The 19,526-nt window shown below is 42.4% G+C and overlaps 1 protein-coding gene across 2 annotated transcripts in view; it reads left to right on the top strand.

Moving 5' to 3' along the window:
• Positions 1–1,192, top strand: part of SYNPR (synaptoporin) — a 343,208-nt gene extending 342,016 nt beyond the window's left edge. For both annotated transcript variants that reach the window (XM_082265409.1, XM_082265410.1), the window contains one exon: positions 40–1,192. In XM_082265409.1, the coding sequence (XP_082121535.1) occupies positions 40–348 (309 nt within the window). In that variant the 3' untranslated portion in view covers positions 349–1,192. The remainder of the gene's footprint in view (positions 1–39) is intronic.
• Positions 1,193–19,526: the final 18,334 nt, after the last annotated feature.

A 19,526-nucleotide genomic window follows, 5' to 3' on the forward strand; every position in this document is an offset into this window, starting at 1 on the left:
CATTGTTATATTTATACAGTTTTATTTTTTTATTTTCAGGTGTTTGGATTCCTAAATTTTATTCTGTGGGCTGGAAACATATGGTTTGTCTTTAAGGAGACAGGCTGGCACGCCGCTGGGAATAGATATCCCCAAGAACCAGTTGAGAAACAGTCTGGTAGCCAATCTTTAAACCAGGGTGGATACAATCAAGACCCCTATGGACCAACTCCACCATATAATCAACCACAAGGAGGCTTTGGCCCACAGCCAAGTTTTGGACAGCCCCCCGTTGGACTTGGACAACAAAACTATAACCAGTCACGGTATAACCAAACCGGCCCAACATCTTTTGCCAACCAGATTTAATATGTTCCTCTGTGCCGACCACAGACACCTTGATAAGGTCTAATTCCAGGAGGAATGATACAGTGTTTTTCAAATTTAGTGCAGCTTCTTGAACCTGCCTAAGTGCAAATGGTGGATCGTGGTATTCTAGAACGTATTGGAAACGGTGAAGATCAGTAATGTAGAAAATACCAGTTTATTGTGTTTTACCTAGACACCCTAACATGTGACAAAAAATGCTAATTTTATTGTGCTATTAATTGTACCTTTCCCTCGACTCCTGCATGCTACATTATTCTCAGAAGTTGCGTGTTTGATGTTACTCCTATTTTGCCTGCATTTTTTTTTTTTTTTTAGCATGATCCTGTACAGTATGGTTGGACACTATTGCTCCATACTTTAACTTTTTAACAGTTACATGAAACAGATGCTGTACTGTAACCAGATATGCCGTATCATTGTGCAGAGTTGAATTATTCGTTGTAGTTTTGGGTATTTCTATATGCGAAACATACAATGTTTTTCACCCAGCGTAAATGGGGACCTGTGTATATGGGACTACTTACCTTGAAACATTTGAGAGCCTTTCCAGACTCAAATTCTAGTTTACCGCATTAAAGTTTGTGCATGTGAACCCAATAACACCCATGTCAATATGGATCTTTTATCTGGTAGGTTAGGAAAACTTGTGAAGTCTTTGTACTTTTAGCGATCTTTCAGAAGCAGACATCAGCATCGCCCAATGTATATCTGATGAGTTGTGATTTCCACTGTATGTGTGAATTGAGGACCAAGTAACTGTGGTATATGTTTACAGTCTATGGTATACTGTAGCTACTCTCCAGGGAATATAAATATATATATATCAATATATGTATACGTTAAGAGCACAAAAAATATGTATGTGTTAAACTAAAGCACAATAAAAGTGCAACACCTAATCAGAGGAGGAAGAAGACAAGCCAATGTTCATGGTAGAGTGTGCGGCTTATTTATGAGGGCATGGAATCAGAGATTTAAAAAGCCAGTGATTAGTGATTTGGATATATGTGGCTATGGGCAGGCCCAGGTATATCCCTGATACCTAAAGGAGAACATACCATTGGTGCAAACTGCATCTGCACAAGGAAGCCCTGGGAGGCAGGGATCCATTTATAATAGATATAGGCCAGATGGGTGCTCGGTTATGAGTGGTGTTCTGTCTGACCCCAGCTGCATGTTAGAGAATTCAGGGAATCAAAAAAGGCTGCTCTTTACCTGCACGTGTGTATCTGTCTAAACAGAGTTACTAAGTGTTTGCACTTGGACAATAGTTTTATAGGGGGGGGGGCAAAAATTCTACATGCACAGGGGGCCTTTGATGACTACGAATGCCACTGGCATGTGTACTCTATGATAGGTTACAATGGACCTATTCTTAAAACTCACAATAAACATGAATCTGTAAGGCGCATATCAACATTACCAAATAACAATATTATTATTACACCAGATAGGCAAAATTCTTTTGTACATGAGTAGAAAAACTGCTGCTCTGGTGCTACTGCAATTAAAATAAGGTCAAGGCAGATATCAAATGGTCTCTGGTTATCATGAGCATTTGGATGTTCAGCACAACTTCCTGCTTAAAAAAACAAGGGTTTTGTTCAAACAGTGTACCAAATAAAGGCGATAAAGGTCTTTTATGGCTTTAAAAAAATTATAAAAATGATTTAGGTATACAAGTTTGTCATAAAATTATTGTCAAGGTAAACCACGCATGCTGACACTGGTAAATTTGGCCATGGTCTCTAGGTATCACTGACCTATGATCATCGAAGAGTTGGGGCCAACATATAATACTGCAGGAGGGAGTCTGCATCTGATTACCAAAGCCATAGCCTACTTGACCTTTCCACAGACCTAGAATTTAACAGGGGGCATTGTTATAAAAAAAAAGAGATTTCCAGTCACAACTTACCAACCAGCCAGCGACCAACCGAATTGACCTGTCTAACAGTATGCGTTAAAAACAGGGGTTTGGTTGCACACATTTGCAAATACATGCGTAAGCTGCAGGCCCTGACAAGGCACCCTGTGATCTGCAGTCCTTAACTCTACAATTTAAAGAGTCTCAACAATGAGAGCACATGCATTTAATGGGATAGATGGAGGACAGGTGACTAGAGGGAGCCCACCCCTACTTAAAGGCACAGGGTCACCCTGAACACCCAGCACATCGCACAATGGCGGCAAAGGTGTCAGTGCGTTGCCTGGCTCAATATAGATATCAATAATGCACAAAGTGGTCACCTCCACCTATAACTGATCTGCGTCCGCCCTTCCAGTGCTCCTTGACAATAAGACCAGTTATAGGTGGAGGCGGTGACCACTTTGTGCATCGCGGCATTCTTACCAAGGCCTGTGTCTACTATAATTGTGGATCTGTAGATGGGATGTGCTGGATCCAAACACTGTGCTGGGTTCCTTTTTAGTAGAGAATGTCTATGAAAAGAAGTACAATATCCCCAGCAAAACAGCACCCAACACAAAAAAGGCCACCAAGGTTGGGTTCAGAACATTTGTTATAAGTGCAAAACAAGACACTTATTTCCTAATATAATGAATGCTAATGTGCTTCAGGAGCCTTCAAATGCCCCTTTCATCTGGGCTAAAACTACAATAAGGGCTAAAAAATATTGTTTAAGTTACTGGTTTATAATTTATTGTTGTTTTAGCCCTGATGAAGGGGGCATTTGAAGGCCCAAAAAATGTGTTAGCATACAATAAATAATGTATTTTATTGTCCATGCATTTTTCCTTTACTGAAAACTCACCAAAAGGTGTAACATGCCCAATGAGCTTGAACAATAAGTGTCCTCATTGCCAGGAAGAGCCATTGTGAGATAGAGATAGGCTGATTTAGTATTGATAGAGCAGACCTGGTTAAATTTGGTGTGAGGTGAACTAAACCTGTGTACACTTCAAACATCTGGTGAAGAGAAGCTCAATGTTTTATATTCCTGTGTACATGATTCGATGTTTGAGTGCAAACAGGTTCACTTGATGGGCACACTATGGAAAATTAGACCCGGGTTCACTTAATTTCATCTTATCCCATATCTCCTGACATTTTAATAAGTCAAACCACAACATAATATAAATGACCAACCAAGTAATAAATGGGACCTGGGACCATTACACCATTGCTCCTTGGACAGTTTAGCCCCTCTTTATTTTCTGCGGTTGTGTACAATTTCATCTGAGAATTATTGTCCTATATCTCCAAAACGTCCCTGTTTTAGGGAATCCCTGTGTCCTTCCCTTCTCTTTTGTCCCTCTATTTCAGCTTTTCTCACATTTTTACCCCAGAGAAACTCTTAAAATAATTTTCAGGCCTCTGGGAACTCTTACAAAAACTATCTATTGGAGGACAGGGAGAAAAAAAATGCACCATACAGAGATGGTCAGAATGCCACCCTTAAAGACAATTAAAAAGCTCATGCATCTGGCTCTGCCAAGTGGCAATGATTCTGGAACTATGCTGACACCATCAGATGGGAGATCAATCAGTCTCTGTTCAAGAAATCCCTACCAACCTCTGGAGGAAGACTGGGGTTCCATGGAACTCTCGTTGACCATGGCTGCTCTATTTAGTCTCGTATAGGTGAAACAAATCATCAGTGGGTTTCGAGCTGAACTCCAGGCAAACAGCTAAATGCAGATTAAATACATATATGGAAACTGTTTTGATTTGTATTTCTGTTGATCCTGTCTTGTGATTTACACAGATCTTCCACACAGCGCAGTCTTGTCTGGCTGGGCAGAAGGCCAGATTTTTCTGTGCATCAGTTAAGTAAAACTTACAGCTCTTGTCTTTTCCCCAGCCTGTGACTGGCCTTTGAAAGAGAAGCAGCAGACTGATAAACTCACCATTTTCATTCTGCTCTCTCCTCCTAGCAGCATGCTCCTTATTAACACATGAATACTGCAGCACAACTTACTGCTGCTTCTCCTCTCCCAATCTGAACTTTTTTGTACAGGGAATTGAAAAAAAAAATGCTATCAAGTCAATTTCAGATACTTACTCTGCTTGTATTCAAAAAATAAATTTCATGATGTATTAAGGACTAGCATCATTTAACTCATCCTGTGGGCCCAACCCATCATGAACATCACCCCAGCCTGTGTTCAAAGTACTCTAGGACAGCACAGTGCTCACATGTCATTATGCAGGAGCTGCATTATACAGGAGTGAAGACCACCCAACCACGTTTAGAGGAACCTGTGAATATTACTTATAGACTGCAAGATTTAAGGAATGTATAAAATTAGATTTTTAGAATGGAAGATTCTTAAAGAAGGGAGAAGAGGCTTAGAAAACATGGATTTGGGCTTTAACCAATCTTTCTTTTGCATTTGAATTCTAATTGATTCTCGTAACTAGGGTTGTAGTAGTAGAGTATGCTTTTCCTTTATGAAGTTTGGGCAAGAAGGTGTGTACCTCTAACCCTTCTGAGAAGGTTAGGAGGTATGTTCTTGCAGCTGTCCCTAATAAAATTAATAGGCCTTTGTAGCCAGCTTCCAAAATGGCTGCCTCTACTGACTTAACTTCTTCATCTTTTGAACTGTGCTCTCATTAAACATTAGCTGTCTTTTTTACTGTAAGCTGGTGCAATACAACCTTATTACCGTATCTCGGAACTGGGTCTTTTAGTGCCTGGATCACAGAATAATGAAATTGGCATGTCCAGAGACCATGTGAGGTATTTATACAGAAATAAAGTGGTTCTGTTGTATTTTCATCAACAATGTGGTTTTTAATCTGGCCACTGGCTGCCATTGTGATGACTTGTGGCGACTGGCTGCCATTGATTGGGTGGTTCATGTTTTTGATTTTTGATCTTTAAAAAAAAAAAAAAAAATGAAAACATATCAATAATGAAGAATTTATAAGTAAGTAATGAATCTTCTAGTTCTTAATACTAACCCAGGGCATCATAGATGATGTGATCTACCTAGTCAATTGATATGTTGTACATTTTTGGCTAAATCCAAGCACAAATGGTGTAGTTACTATTAAATGCATAATATGTAAACAATGTATTGATCTAAGTGGACAATCTATATTGTAATTGCATTTTGACCCAAATAAAGTTGTTGCATAAAATGTATACAAAAGGTTTACTTGGTGTGTTTATTGAAGAAGACCTGGGCTGTGGAAGGAGGTTTTATAACATACAAAATGGCTGTACAAAGTATAAAGAGGTAAGGTGGATCAGATGGTCTAACGATACATCCAGAACTTGCAATACAGAGAGCATGTAGGACATTGCTATTTTTTAAGAGCAATTTCATACGAAGGCAGCTCATTGATGAATTCCTTTCCTTCCACCACATGAAGGAACTGACTAGCTATTGTTTTCTGCCAGCTGAGGGCACAAGGAGCCTTCCTGGCCTGCAGAACACAATGATTAGTGCTAGCGGCTATAGCCACTGGTAGTAACCACATGTGAAAAAAATCCAACAGGCTGGTTTTAAGTTAATTGATGGATTAACTTGGGTACAATCAGCCTTCCCATGCATGGATCGAATCTTGGCCAGTCCCTGCTTACCCAGATGAATTTCAATCCATGTATGGCCAGCTTAAAAGTATGTCTTTCAGGATATAATAAACATTTTTAGAGGTTTTCTATGACATAGCAAATATGAAATGTTTAAGGCAAGCTCCAAGTCGATCTCCAACTTTACAGCTGAGAAAATAATAAAATAAAATATAATTTTGATATACCTTATTTTATAGATTAAAAAATCTTTGATTATTTTTGTTCCTGGCAAGATTCTGTAAAATTATAAAGGAAGAGTTGTACTTTCTTTATAGTTACCATTATGCATTGCCTCTTTTCCGGGTTTGCTGTGAGCTGTATTGAGCTGATATAAAGGCAATTATGGAAGGAATCTGATATGCACATAACAACAATGGTATCTTCAAGTGCTATTAACACCCATGTAGAACAAAATGAAAAGTAGAAAGGGTGGGCTACGGAGCTTGACTATCATGTGTCACAATGTCATTAGATGCTCTATTTTAGACAACTGAGCAAGGGGGCAATTAGTGTGGGGTAAGGGAAGGTAGTATGTTGAGGGTATGGGAGAGCAGGGAAATTCTTCTGTCGGACGAAAGTAGGAGGAGAGGATTGGGAGGGGGTGGAGAACAAGGTGGGGGCCAGGGATTTTAAGCAGGTTGGGGAGAAGGGAGGGGTTACATGGGAAAATAATATTTCATTATTTTAATTCTGGAGTTACACAGATGGGCTTTGATCATCCTAAGATTTCCAAGAGGCCAGTTGATGATGGCATGTACTGGCAATTTAAATAGGAAGTTCAAGAAGTAGGAAGCCAATCATTTATGTTGGTTCCTTGTTTTGAGAACTTATGGGTATCTGACAGAATTAGACGGTCTCCAGTCACCTGTTATAGGGTTTGACCTTAGCTTCTGATTTAGTTTTCCCAGGCCTGACTGCCTTCACAACTAGTCTAAGCCATAGTCGTCTGCCACACCCTGTGTAGTGAGAGCATTTTAGTGGCAATTCTATTATACAAGGTAAACACATGAAGGCATATCATAGCCAAGAACGTCCATTCCTAAAAAAAAAAAAAAGGGACAAATAGAAGAGGGGTTTTTGGTTAATAAAAATACCAGAACAAACTTTGAGGTTTGCGTTCTGAGTGAGGACCTTTACAACTTGGAAATAGCTGAGAGAGAGAGAATAATTATTAGAAAAAAGGGAACTATTCAGATGAGTGGTGAAACATCTTCACAGAACAGGTTCATTTGAACATGAGTCAAAAATGTTTTTATAGTTTTGAATAGAAAATGGTTAACACCCTTATTAGTTTTTTTTTTTTCTTCCTTATGTGTCTCTTTAGGGAAAGTTTACTTCAGTTCCTATCCCAGAGGTATAGCAGACAATAAGATATTAGGGATGATCGAACTTTTCAAAAGTTCGGTTCGACCACAACACCAGAACTTTCAGAAAGTTCGGCCCGGATTTCAAGACCCCATTGAAATCAATGGGACCCGAACTTCGGAAAATAAAAAACCCAATTTTGAAGCCCTATAACCCAATAAATGCCCCTAAAAAGTGCCTAGGGTTCTAGATCATGCCCCAGGGACTATTAATCACACAAAAAAAGTATTTAAAAATTGTCATTTTTGATAGAGAGCCAATTATTGGAAAAATTATTTAAAAAAAAAAATGAGATTTTTTTATTTTGACTTTGGATTTAGTGTCTGGGGGGTGGGAGTCTAAAAAGGTGTACCTGTGAAGTTTCAACTTTGTAGCATGTCCAGAACCAGAAAAAAAAAGATTGTTTCTATTAGGTCAGAACAGAACATAGAACAGGGATATGGCTCCGCTATTTTCACACCTTGCCGGTTTTGTAGCAAGCGTTTTTTTGGGCATTTTTTGGGGGTTATTGGAGGCAGGCATAACATCAGAACTTCTGTGTAGGGGTATATATACACACACACTTATATGTATATATACACATACACATATATAGGTGTGAAAGTAGCAGAACACTATACTTGCGCTAATAAAATAATTAACACCCATATGGCTCTGCTCCTTTCACACCTATATGTGTGTAGGTGTATATATACATACATGTGTGGGTATATATACCCCTATACACAAGTTCAGATGTTTTGCCTGACTCCAAAGACCCACAAAAAATGCCCAAAAAAAAGCCTGCGCCAAAAAAAACGCCCAGGTGTGTTATTGCAGGCTTTTTTTTGGGGGGCATTTTTTTGGGGTCTTTGGAGTCAGGCAAAACATCTGAACTTGTGTATAGGGTTATATATACACACACATGTATGTGTACACCCTGAAATGGAAGGGTTTTGTCACCCTGCCATAGCAGTCAGGGTCAGTTAACCCTACACTACACTACGGTCACCCTGGCACTTAACACTTTCCCTACAGAAACTTGATTTTTGAAGCTAACTAAAGTGGAAAATAGCACCCTAACTACACTAGATATCCCTTTCCTCACACTAATAATTGCTAAATGACACTTTGAAGCAGAAGTAACAGAACTGCTTCCACTCTCTTCCATGTCCCTGTATTAAAATGGTAAAAATTTGGCGGGGGCTATCTTATATACTGGGGGGCGCATTCACTAATGATTGGCCTCTGGACCCCCTAGTCACTCCAATCACATTCCTAGCATTCTCCTGCCCCCTCAATTGGCTTTTACTAATGGTTCTGGTCCAATCACAGGCTTTTAAAGCCCATTTCCTGGTCCATTGCATTTTGGTCAGTTCTGGTTGCCGAATTCCGAACTTTTTCAGCAAAAAGTTCTAAATTTGACCGAACCTCGAACAGTCAATGTTCGGGTCGAACCGATGGTCGACCCGAACCATTCGATCATCCCTATAAGAGATCTCTTCAAATTGAGGAGATATCTACTCGTTAACAGAACTGTATTCCCTAATGGGACAGTTCCTTCACCTCCTGTTCCATTGATAACTAAAACATTTTAAACAAATCTTATTTTCTGTACTGGAGACAATGGTGACCAAGACCAATAAAGGCCATGGACAGCAATGAAAGTCTTAAAAGGATGCTAACTCTACTGCATTCTATCTAAATTTAAAAAAAAAAATGGTTTATATACACTTTAGGAAAATTTTCCACACTGGGCAAGACTACATCCTCTATGCCCTGAAAATTCATTTTCATGATGCAGTGCTATGGATAAGGCTGTAATGGCAATAAAAAAGAGCAGTACCTGTAAAATAAATAAAATAAATATTTTTTTTTCAAAGGTGCAAACTTAGAAAAGTAAATACCGGTATGTAAATTAAGTATTTTATGTGTCCTAAAAGCCAACTGCCTTGTGTGAATGCCAATTTAAAAATTACAGACATTTGGGAGAAATCATATAAAACATAATATAAACACAAGAACATTTTATTGTATTATTGTTGCATATTTCATTGATGATTATTGAATAAGTTCACCCTAAAACTAAAATCCCTGCATCTATAGATCTCCACATATTAACACTAACCTATCTAGCCCTGTAAAGAAGAAATTAATGTACTTACCTTTGTTTGAAGCCGATCCGACCCTATCTCCAGCGGCGGAAGCTCTGCAGAGGACACGGCCGACAACGGCTGTGAAATGAATGGGAAGTAATGTCACCCACAGACTTACTATGGGGCTTCCGATGTCGGATGTGTCCTCTGCACCCGCCTACACAGCGAAGCTGCGGCTGACAGCTCAATGTGGGATTGGGTCAGATTGCCTTCAAAAAAGGTAAGTATACTGATTTCTTCTTTACGGGGCTTGATAGGTTAGTGTTAGAATGCGGGGATCAGTAGATGCAGGGATTTTAGTTTTAGGGTGGACTTATCCTAAACATATCTTGGCATTTACACAAAGCAAGTAGTGTAGTGTAGAGTGGTTTAGTGTAGCGTACAGTAATATAGTGAAGTGTAAAGTAGAGCAGAGTAGTGTAGCATAGTATAGTGTAGTGCAGTGTACTGTAGTGTACTCTACACAACACAACTCTGCACTACACTGCTCTACAATACTCCACACTACTCTGCACTACACTTTGCTACTCTACACAACACGACACAAGTAGTGTAGTGCAGGATAGTGTAGCATAGGGCAGAGTAGTGTAGTGTAGAGTAGTGTAATGCAGAGTAGTGTAGCGCTGAGAAGTGTAATGCAGAGTAGTGTTGAGTAGTGTAGTGGAGTGGTGTGCAAAGTAGTGTAGTGCAGATTACAGTAATGTAGAGTAGTGTAGTGTAGAGTATTGTAGTGTGGTGTAGAATAGTGTAGTGCAGAGTAGTGTAGTGATTACATAGTTGTTGATAGATCTAAAGGAGATTGCACAGTCAGATTGTAATGGGTGATGACCCTAAAGGTGACCATAAACTATATTATCTGATTGTACAATCTCCTTTAGCTCTACCATCAACTATGTAGTGCAAGGACCTGCTTGTTTTGATACAAATGCAATTAATTGTTTAAGTAATGTATGCGCTCATATTGCATAGTTTTGGTAAGTCTAAATGAGATTGTACAGAGACGGGAACAATTCAGAATGTCATTAGAAGGAGCAGCAATGAGGTGACACCTCTCTGATTTGACCAGGAAGAGAAACACCAGGTGAGTGTTCTGTTCTCTATTTTGGCGATTCTGAAGTTGGTGAGGTGCTGTCAATGATAGAATCGCCAGTATAACATAAGCCTAAAGCTCTCCACGCACTTTACAATCTGGTTATAAAATAGTCTTTAGTTCTCCAAGGAAGCATGTAGTGCAAGGGCCTGCCTGATTAGATACAATTGGATTGGATAATTTAGATAGGTGCTCATAGGGTATTAAATGTAATAGCAGATTTAAATACACTAACAAACTAAAACCAAATTTCAGCTCACATTTTATAAGCAGTTCTAGCAAACAGATTTTATTCCTTTTGGGATAAAGGTTTTTACACAAATAAAGAAAAGCTGATCATTGTCAAGAAAAGCTGACCCATGTCAGTGGTAAATTATTTGTCTCAATCCTGTAACTGCTACATGCAGAACAGCCTATTCTGTCGAAAAACAACAAACTTAGGGCTTGTTCACACAAATATACTGACGCTTATCAAACGCGTCTATATCGTTAATGCGCGGTAATAGTTGCGGTTGATAAGCATTTAATAAGCATTAAAAATGCTCCCCAAACGCACTATTTGCACTTGCGGCGCGATTGACAATCATTTTTGGCTTGTTCAAACCCCACCACAAACCCTAACAATAGCTGGTTTTTAAGGAGTGGGACAGTAAGCCGGCCACCGCATCATTAACAACTGATGAGTCATCAGCTGTCAGGGGGGTTCCCTGCTGACAGCTGAATGTAAAAAAAAGAATTGCCGGCAATAAAAAAATTGGGGGAAAAAATTACGTGGGGTCCCCCCTATCTATGACAGGCCCTTTGGGTCTGGTATGGATTTGGAGGGGAACCTGACCCCCCCCCCCACCTTGTACCCCTACTCATTCACCAAAAAAGTGTCAAAAAGAAATAAAAACACAGAGACAGTTTTTGACAATTCCTATTGGAAAAACAAAAACAATGTACCCTGGTGTAGATCCATTGTCAATCATGACGCCACCACCAACCAGAAAAAGAAGGTCTACTTGCGCCGAAGGCTCCCGCTGTCTGACATTTCTTAACCGGTTGCCGACCGCCGCAAGTACATATACTGCGGCGGTCAGCCCCGGCCAGGCAAAGTGACGTACCGGTACGTCACTAGCCTGGGAGCCAATAGCGGGCGGGCGTGCGCTCCCGCCTCGGCTCTTTCACGGACACCTCCGTGCGTGTGACCAGTGGACCCGATGTCCGCCGGTCACTCGCGATCGTCTGCTGTAAAGGGAGAAAGGCAGGCGGCTAATGTAAACAAAGCCGCCTGTCATTCTTCCCTGTGTAAAAGCACTGATCTAACGGTCCTGCTATGTAGGACCATTGATCTGTGCTGTTACACACACAGCCACATCACTGCACAGTAAGAAGCACGCCCCTAGGGACACACACATAGTCACTGCATCTCTAATAAAGTTAACCCCTTCCCTGCCAGTGTCATTTTTACAGTAACAGTGCATATGTATAGCACTGATTACTGTAGTAATGTCACTGGTACCCCCAAAAGTGTAAAAAATGTCAGTCCCATCTGTCTGCCGCAATGTCGCAGACCTGCAAGAAAAAAATCGCAGATCGCCGCCATTACTCGTTAAAAAAAAAAAACAACAAAAATGACAAAAATCCTTCCCTTAGTTAGTAAATGCAATAACTTTTGCGCAAACCAATCACAATACGCTTATTGTGATTTTTTTTTATCAAACATAGGTAGCAGAAAACAAATTGGCCAAAAATTTTAAAAAAATTTCGATTTTTACATTTTTTTGGGGGGAATTTCATATAAAAAAATTTGAAAAATATTGTTATTTTTGCAAAATTTACGCTCTTTTTTTGATTATAGCGCATGATCAAAAAATCGCAAAGGTGATCAAATACCACCAAAAGAAAGCTCTGTTTGTGGGAAAAAAAGGATGTCAAATTCGTTTAGGTACAGTGTCGCACAACCGCGCAATTGTCCATTAAAATCACGCAGTGCCGAATTGCAAAATACCCCCTGGTCAGAAAGGGGGTAAAACCTTCCGGGGCTTAAGTGGTTAAGTAGCTAAGAAGCGGGGCCACTCAACGACGTCACTTGGTAGCACCGCCCCCTTGTGATGTCATCGACCGGTCAGATCACTCGATGAAATAAAGGCCTTAAAAAAACAAAAACAAATGCAGCCCTCACATCTAAAAATTGATAAGCTGAAATTGGGTTCAATATCGCTTTAGGTTACATCAACCTTATGAGAAAATTATTGTAATGGACCGTTTCAGCAGACAAGGGGTTAAAATCCGTTTAGGCGATATGCCCCTTTCTGAGAGACAGGCACAGCTACTTGCAGGACACCAAACTCCCGAACTGGAAACCAAGGAATGTTCCAAACAGTGTAGCTGGAACCTTATGAATGCTGCATACAGCTGAATAGGAAAAACCATATGAAGGGTTTACGTTTAGCATGGGCTGATGAGAGAGGGTCCATAGTCACCTTGCAGGAGGCGAGCAACCAGGCTTCTCCAATGCCCAGTGGCGAGATTGGTCTCGTCACATTTCTCCCCTTTTCCAAACAGACTAACAGGGTATCTGACCTTCTGCCGGTCAGTGCCCTTGTTAGTCCAGCAGCCCACCCACAAAACGGAAACAGCAGTACAGCCCACCCAAAAGAACTGGTTACTACACCTGGGTAGAAGAGAAATTTGTCCATGTCCAGGTGCCTCACCTTGGCTGTGTGGGAGACTGGCAGACTGCCTTGGTGGGTTGCTGAGTGGTACTCTGCCCTGGTGCCAGCGCTACCACAGAAGTTGCCTGGTTGGAGACGGGTTGTTGGAGGGGGAGACCGCCTGTCTCCCCTTTAGATACACCACCATGCTGCTGTGGGGGAAGACTGACTGTCTTCCCTTTGGCTAAACAGCCCTATTGCTGGGGGTCAGGACCGACTGTCCCTACCCCCTGTGCTGTGAGTGCAGAGACCACGGTCCCATCTGCACTGTTGGGGGGCTTACTGTCTCCCCCTGGTACGTTAAGCTGCTGCTGTGGGATGGAGACTGGGCTCCCAATTCCCAATAGCTCAATCTGCCGCTGGGGGACAGGACCAACTGTGTCTGCCCCCTGTAACTCAATCTGCCACTGAGGGATGGAGACTGCGCTCCCAATTCCCTGGATATCACTCTGCCAATGGGGAGAGTGGGTAACAAGCTCCTCTCCCAAATATACTTCCAGCCTTTGCGGAGGGAGACCGACTGTCTCTCCTCCCAACACAGAGTCCTGCTGCTCCGGAAAGGAGACTGGGCTCTCTATTCCCTGTAGGATACTCTGCTGCTGTGGGATGGAGACTGGACTCCCAATTCCCTGCTGCATCTGCCGCTGGGGAATGGAGACTGGGCTCCCAATTCCCGGCACATCACACTGCCGCTGGGGAATGGAGACTGGGCTCCCAATTCCCAAAAAATCACGCTGCCACTGGGGAGGGAGGACACTGCTCTCCTCTCCCTGTACTTCACACTGCCTTCCCGGCATATAACTCTGCTGCTGTGGGGCAGGAACAACTACCTCTGCCCCCTGTAACTCAGCCTGCCGCTGGGGAGGGAGGACACTGCTCTCCTCTCCCTGCACTTTACACTGCCGCTGGGGAATGGAGACTGGGCTCCCAATTCCCTGCAGGACCGGTGGAGAGACCTTGGTCCCATCTCCACTGGCCACCTGGGGTTCTTCCCAGTAAAACTGTACCATCTCGTCCCCTCTGAATGGGTCTGGCTGTGGGTCTGTCCTGCTGCTCTCCTGCTGAGCCTTCTCACTGTATTGGAACAGCTGCTGGTAGCCCTGTTCTAGCTCCATCTCCTGGGTCACCAGGTGGACCAGGTTTTGCTCAATTTCGTGAGTGTCGTCCCAGTCATACCTGCTCTCCCTCCACTCCAAGAGATCACTGAACCGGGCTTGTGTAGGGCTCCCAAATTCTAGCTCTTAAAAAGACTCCCATAACAAGCCAGGGCCATCAAACTCCTCTCCCTCTGGCTTGTCATGCTCGGCTGTCCAGGGCAGGTACTGTGCCCCATACCACTAGAGCGCCTGGTAGGCATCCTCCAGCCACATCTCCTGCCATACCCGGAGCTCCAATTCCTTTACCCATTCCTCCAGGGGCTGCTCTCCCAGGAAGGGGCATCCGCAGGGCTAGTCGCTTCTGCAGTCGCTGGTCTTCCTTGGGGAGTCTCTCGCCCCGCTGGTATTCCACCATACTCAGTACCTGGTACCAGATGCCTTTACGGACTGCATCTCGGTCATCCATGGCACCTTCATCGAACTCCACTGCTGGTTCCATGCTGGTGCTGTCAGGGTCGCTGTACTGGGACATGCGTTGCCCTCAATTGTAAAATCCAGAGCAATGGTGTCTCCTGTAGCTGTCCTTCTGGCTGTAGGAACGATCCCACCGATTGCCACCAATTGTAACGGACCGTTTCAGCAGACAAGGGGTTAAAATCCGTTTAGGCGATATGCCCCTTTCTGAGAGACAGGCACAGCTACTTGCAGGACACCAAACTCCAGAACTGGAAACCAAGGAATGATGCAAACAGTGTAGCTGGAACCTTATGAATGCTGCATACAGCTGAATAGGAAAAACCATATGAAGGGTTTACGTTTAGCATGGGCTGATGAGAGAGGGTCCATAGTCACCTTGCAGGAGGCGAGCAACCAGGCTTCTCCAATGCCCAGTGGCGAGATTGGTCTCGTCACAATTATGTAGTTAAAGCATAACTCCATTTGTGTGGAGAAAAAAACATTCCCCTCTGGGTGATCTATGTACATTGCAGGGTTTTTAACAAACGTTGTTGCAGATTCTTACCTTTTGTTATTCTGAAGAAATCATTGTTTTTTTTTACATTCTGCTATATAAAATTCCCCAAAAGAAAATTAAAAAATCTAAATTTTTTAACATTCTAGGACAATTTATTTTCTGCTACATATTTTTGGTAAAAAAAAAAAAAAATGCAATAAGCGTATTTTGATTGGTTTGCGCAAAAGTTATCGCGTCTACAAACTAGGCGAAAGATTTATGTCGTTTTTTTTTTTAACTAGTAATGGCGGTGATCTGCGATTTTTAGTGGGACTGTGACATTGCGACGGACAGATCGGACCCCTAACTGACATTGTTGACACTTTTGGGGGTACCAGTGACATTACTACAGTAATCACGGCTAAAAATATGCACTGTTACTGTAATAATGACACTGGCAGGGAAGGGGTTAACCTAGTGAGTGATCAAGGGGTTAAATGTGAGCCTAGGGGAGTGATTCTAACTGTGGGGAGGCGTGGCTTGTGAAATGATCACAGAGACCTGTTTTCTATATAGAAGGATCACAGGGGCTCTGTGATCATTCCAGAGAGAAGAACGGTCAGCTGCCCGTCCTCTCTCAGAGGGGAACGATCGCAGGTGTCAGAGGGCAATCGGAGCCACCTGCCCCGTGCATTGGAGTCCCCGCTGCCGAGTGGGGGCGGGAGCGCGCCGCTGGTGTCGCGCGTTCGCCCCCCCCTAGCAGCCGGCACGCGACCGACTTATACTTACGTCAGTTTGCGCAGGACAGGCTGCCTGCCGCAGTATAACGTGGTTAAGCAGACAAAGTGGTGAGCCAATCACACAAGCAGGAAATTATGTTTCTGGGGTGTGGTCAGTACACATTCTGTGTGCAGAACACCTCCAAGCAGGGCCGCTGATAGGGGGGGACCACCAGCCCTCTTGTAGGGGGCCCTAACACACAGGGAGGGGGATTAGTGATGGACAACAATTACAGAAATCTTCCTCCAGCACCTGAATCTGATCTGTCCCTCTCCCTGCTATCAGCTTTTATCTGTTGAGAAAGAGACAGTCGTCCCTCACTAATCCCCCTCCCTTGTGTGGGACCTCCCTCCCAGCACTTATCTCTGCTCAGGAGTTTATTTGTAAATTGTAACTTTGTTTCTCTCTCTCTCTCTCTCTGATCACGGAGCTCCAACTGCCCAGCCTGTATATTTTTCTCATCTCATTTTCTTTTTTATTTAACATAGTTTTTTTTTTTTTTTTTAGATTTAGCAGGAATTATGCGAGTTATGTTATATTTGTGTCTGATAATCGTGATTTTGTTGTAATTTTAGCTAAATATATCTTTAATATTTTCTTGAGGGGGCCCTGCCAGGTAGTCTGTACGGGGCCCCGCGATTTCTAAAGGCAGCCCTGCCTCCAAGTAGCCATATTGCATTGCAAAGGAAAGGAAAGGTAATTTTTTTATAACATTCAATAATAATATGATTCCTGTCGCAATTGTATACACTATATTGTTTTTTCTTTATTTGCTGATTTTTTTCCTCCACAATAGTGGAGTTACTCTTTAGGTATTTTAGAATGTCGGCTTTGTGTTACTTCCAAAATGTCATTACATTCAGTCCCTCTAAGGAGCGGCCCCAGCCAGAAATTACAGCTTGTCTTATGATTGCCCTGATGTAAAATCTGAGTCAACTAAACACATGTTAGCCCATAAGCCCATTAGCAACCAACTATTTTACATCTTGTGTGTCCGTAGCATTATCCTGACCACTCCACAGGCTGGATGTGAAACAGATGCAGAAAATATTTTTAACCAAAAGGAAAACAATCTATTTTGTCCTGTCAGATGAGTGCTTAAGAAAATAACAATGCTTAGTTTCATCAGTAATTAAGGTCTTCCTTCTGATGGACACCAGTAATATGTACGTGTTTGTCTTGTCTCTAAAATAGCATGTAATTTAGCATTCTGCTGAAGCAAGAACGGGAAATGTACAGTTTAAACATCTAGTAATGCTTCTCAATTATCCGGGTAATGACACTGTCAGATGGCAAATTAAAGGAGAAGATGTGAGAAGATAATCCTCCCTGTTCATTAATACCCACCAGTGCCAGCCAGCTTCGTTCTGGAAACATTTAGACCTGCCAACCATCTGTGTGACAGTTCATTGTTGTGGAACAGAAAAAGAGATTACCTAATAAAAGAACCATATACTGGCGTATTCTTTATGACAAAGCTATAATGAAGTGCCACTTAAAGAAGGACCCTCAAAAAAACCATTAAACTTTTTTTTAATCCCCCCAGGGGACCAAGTGATTGGTCCTGTTATAATCTATGATCCTGTTGCATATTAAAATCACCTTTTGCTGCCATTATCCACACCCCATTCTGAAGCCCAATTTATGGGTGTTCCTTTGAGGGGAGGTGCAGCCAGCCCCGAGCCCCCTCCCTATCTCTAAGATGACAATTCTTTTACTATTATGAATGAACAATCAGTGCTGCCCTGAAAGCGCTAAATGTTTATTCAAAATAAAAAAAAGATCGCCCAGCGCTGGTGGTGCAGGTAGACACCCAGGGGTTGATTCACTAAAGGCAAATAGACTGTGCACTGCAGTTACACTCTGAAAGTACAGTTGCTCCAGGAATTAGTAAATGAGAAAAGCTTCACTTTGAAAAGAATACCAATCCCGTCCATTGAAAATGAAAAAAAAACTGGATTTTTGCTTGCACATGATTGGATGATGGAAGTCAGCAGAGTTTCTGCTCATTTACTAAGCTCTGCAATGTGCACAGTCTATTTGCCTTTAGTAAAAGAACCCTACAGTTCTGTGGTGAATAGCAGTGCTGGTCTCCAAAGTGGCCCCTGCTGTCAAAGACCAGAGCTGTCACTCACAATTCCATCTCCTTGATAGCACTGTTGTTCGACAGTGGGGGGCAAACTGTAAGACCAGACTGCTCTTTTTAAAAGCAATTCTGTTGCACTGTCCACAGCTCTACTGACACCAATCTCTGCACTACTGACAAAGTCCACTGCTCTACTGACACCAACCTCTGCCCCACTGACATGTCCACTGCTCTATTGATTGACCCAATCCACTGTCTTACGGTCACTGTCCACTGCCCTAGTGACACCACCCACTGCTCTACTGACACCATCCATGTTTTAATACATTTTTTTTAATGGTGTGCATATATATATATATATATATATATATATATATATATATACAGTATCTCACGAAAGTGAGTACACCCCTCACAATTTTGTAAATATTTTATTATATCTTTTCATGTAACAACACTGAAGAAATTACGTATTGCTACAATGTAAAGTAGTGAGTGTACAGCTTGTATAACAGTGTAAATTTACTGTCCCCTCAAATTAACTCAACACACAGCCATTAATGTCTAAACCACTGGCAACAAAAGTGAGTACACCCCTAAGTGAACATGTCCAAATTGGGCCCAATTAGCCATTTTCCCTCCCCCGGTGTCATATGACTCATTAGTGTTAGATGGTCTCTGGTGTGAATGGGGAGCAGGTGTGTTAAATTTGGTGTTATCGCTCTTACTCTCTCATACTGGTCACTGGAAATGCAACATAGCACCGCATGGCAAAGAACTCTCTAAGGATCTGAATAAAAGAATTGTTGCTCTACATAAAGATGGCCTAGGATATAAGAACATTACCAAGACCCTGAAACTGAGCTGCAGCATGGTGGCCAAGACCATACAGCGGTTTAACAGGACAGGTTCCACTCAGCTTCGCCATGGTCGGCCAAAGAAGTTCAGTGCACGTGTTCAGCGTCATATCCAGAGTGCTGCCAGCATTGCTAAAGAGGTTGAAGGGATGGGGAGTCAGCTTGTCAGTGCTCAGACCATATGCTGCACACTGCATCAAATTGGTCTGCATGGCTGTCGTCCCAGAAGGAAGCCTTTTCTAAAGATGATGTACAAGAAAGCCCGCAGTTTGCTGAAGACAAGCTGACTAAGGACATGGATTGCTGGAACCATGTCCTGTGGTCTGATGAGACCAAGATAAACGTATTTGGTTCAGATGGTGTCAAGCATGTGTGGCGGCAACCAGGTGAGGAGGAATAGTACAAAGACAAGTGTGTCTTGCCTACAGTCAAGCATGGTGGTGGGAGTGTCATGGTCTGGGGCTGCATGAGTGCTCCCGGCACTTGGGAGCTACAGTTCATTGAGAGAACCATGAATGCCATGTACTGTGACATACTGAAGCATTGCATGATC

Source organism: Pelophylax lessonae (assembly GCF_965119305.1).
Source record: "Pelophylax lessonae genome assembly, chromosome: 8".
NCBI lineage: Eukaryota > Metazoa > Chordata > Amphibia > Anura > Ranidae > Pelophylax > Pelophylax lessonae.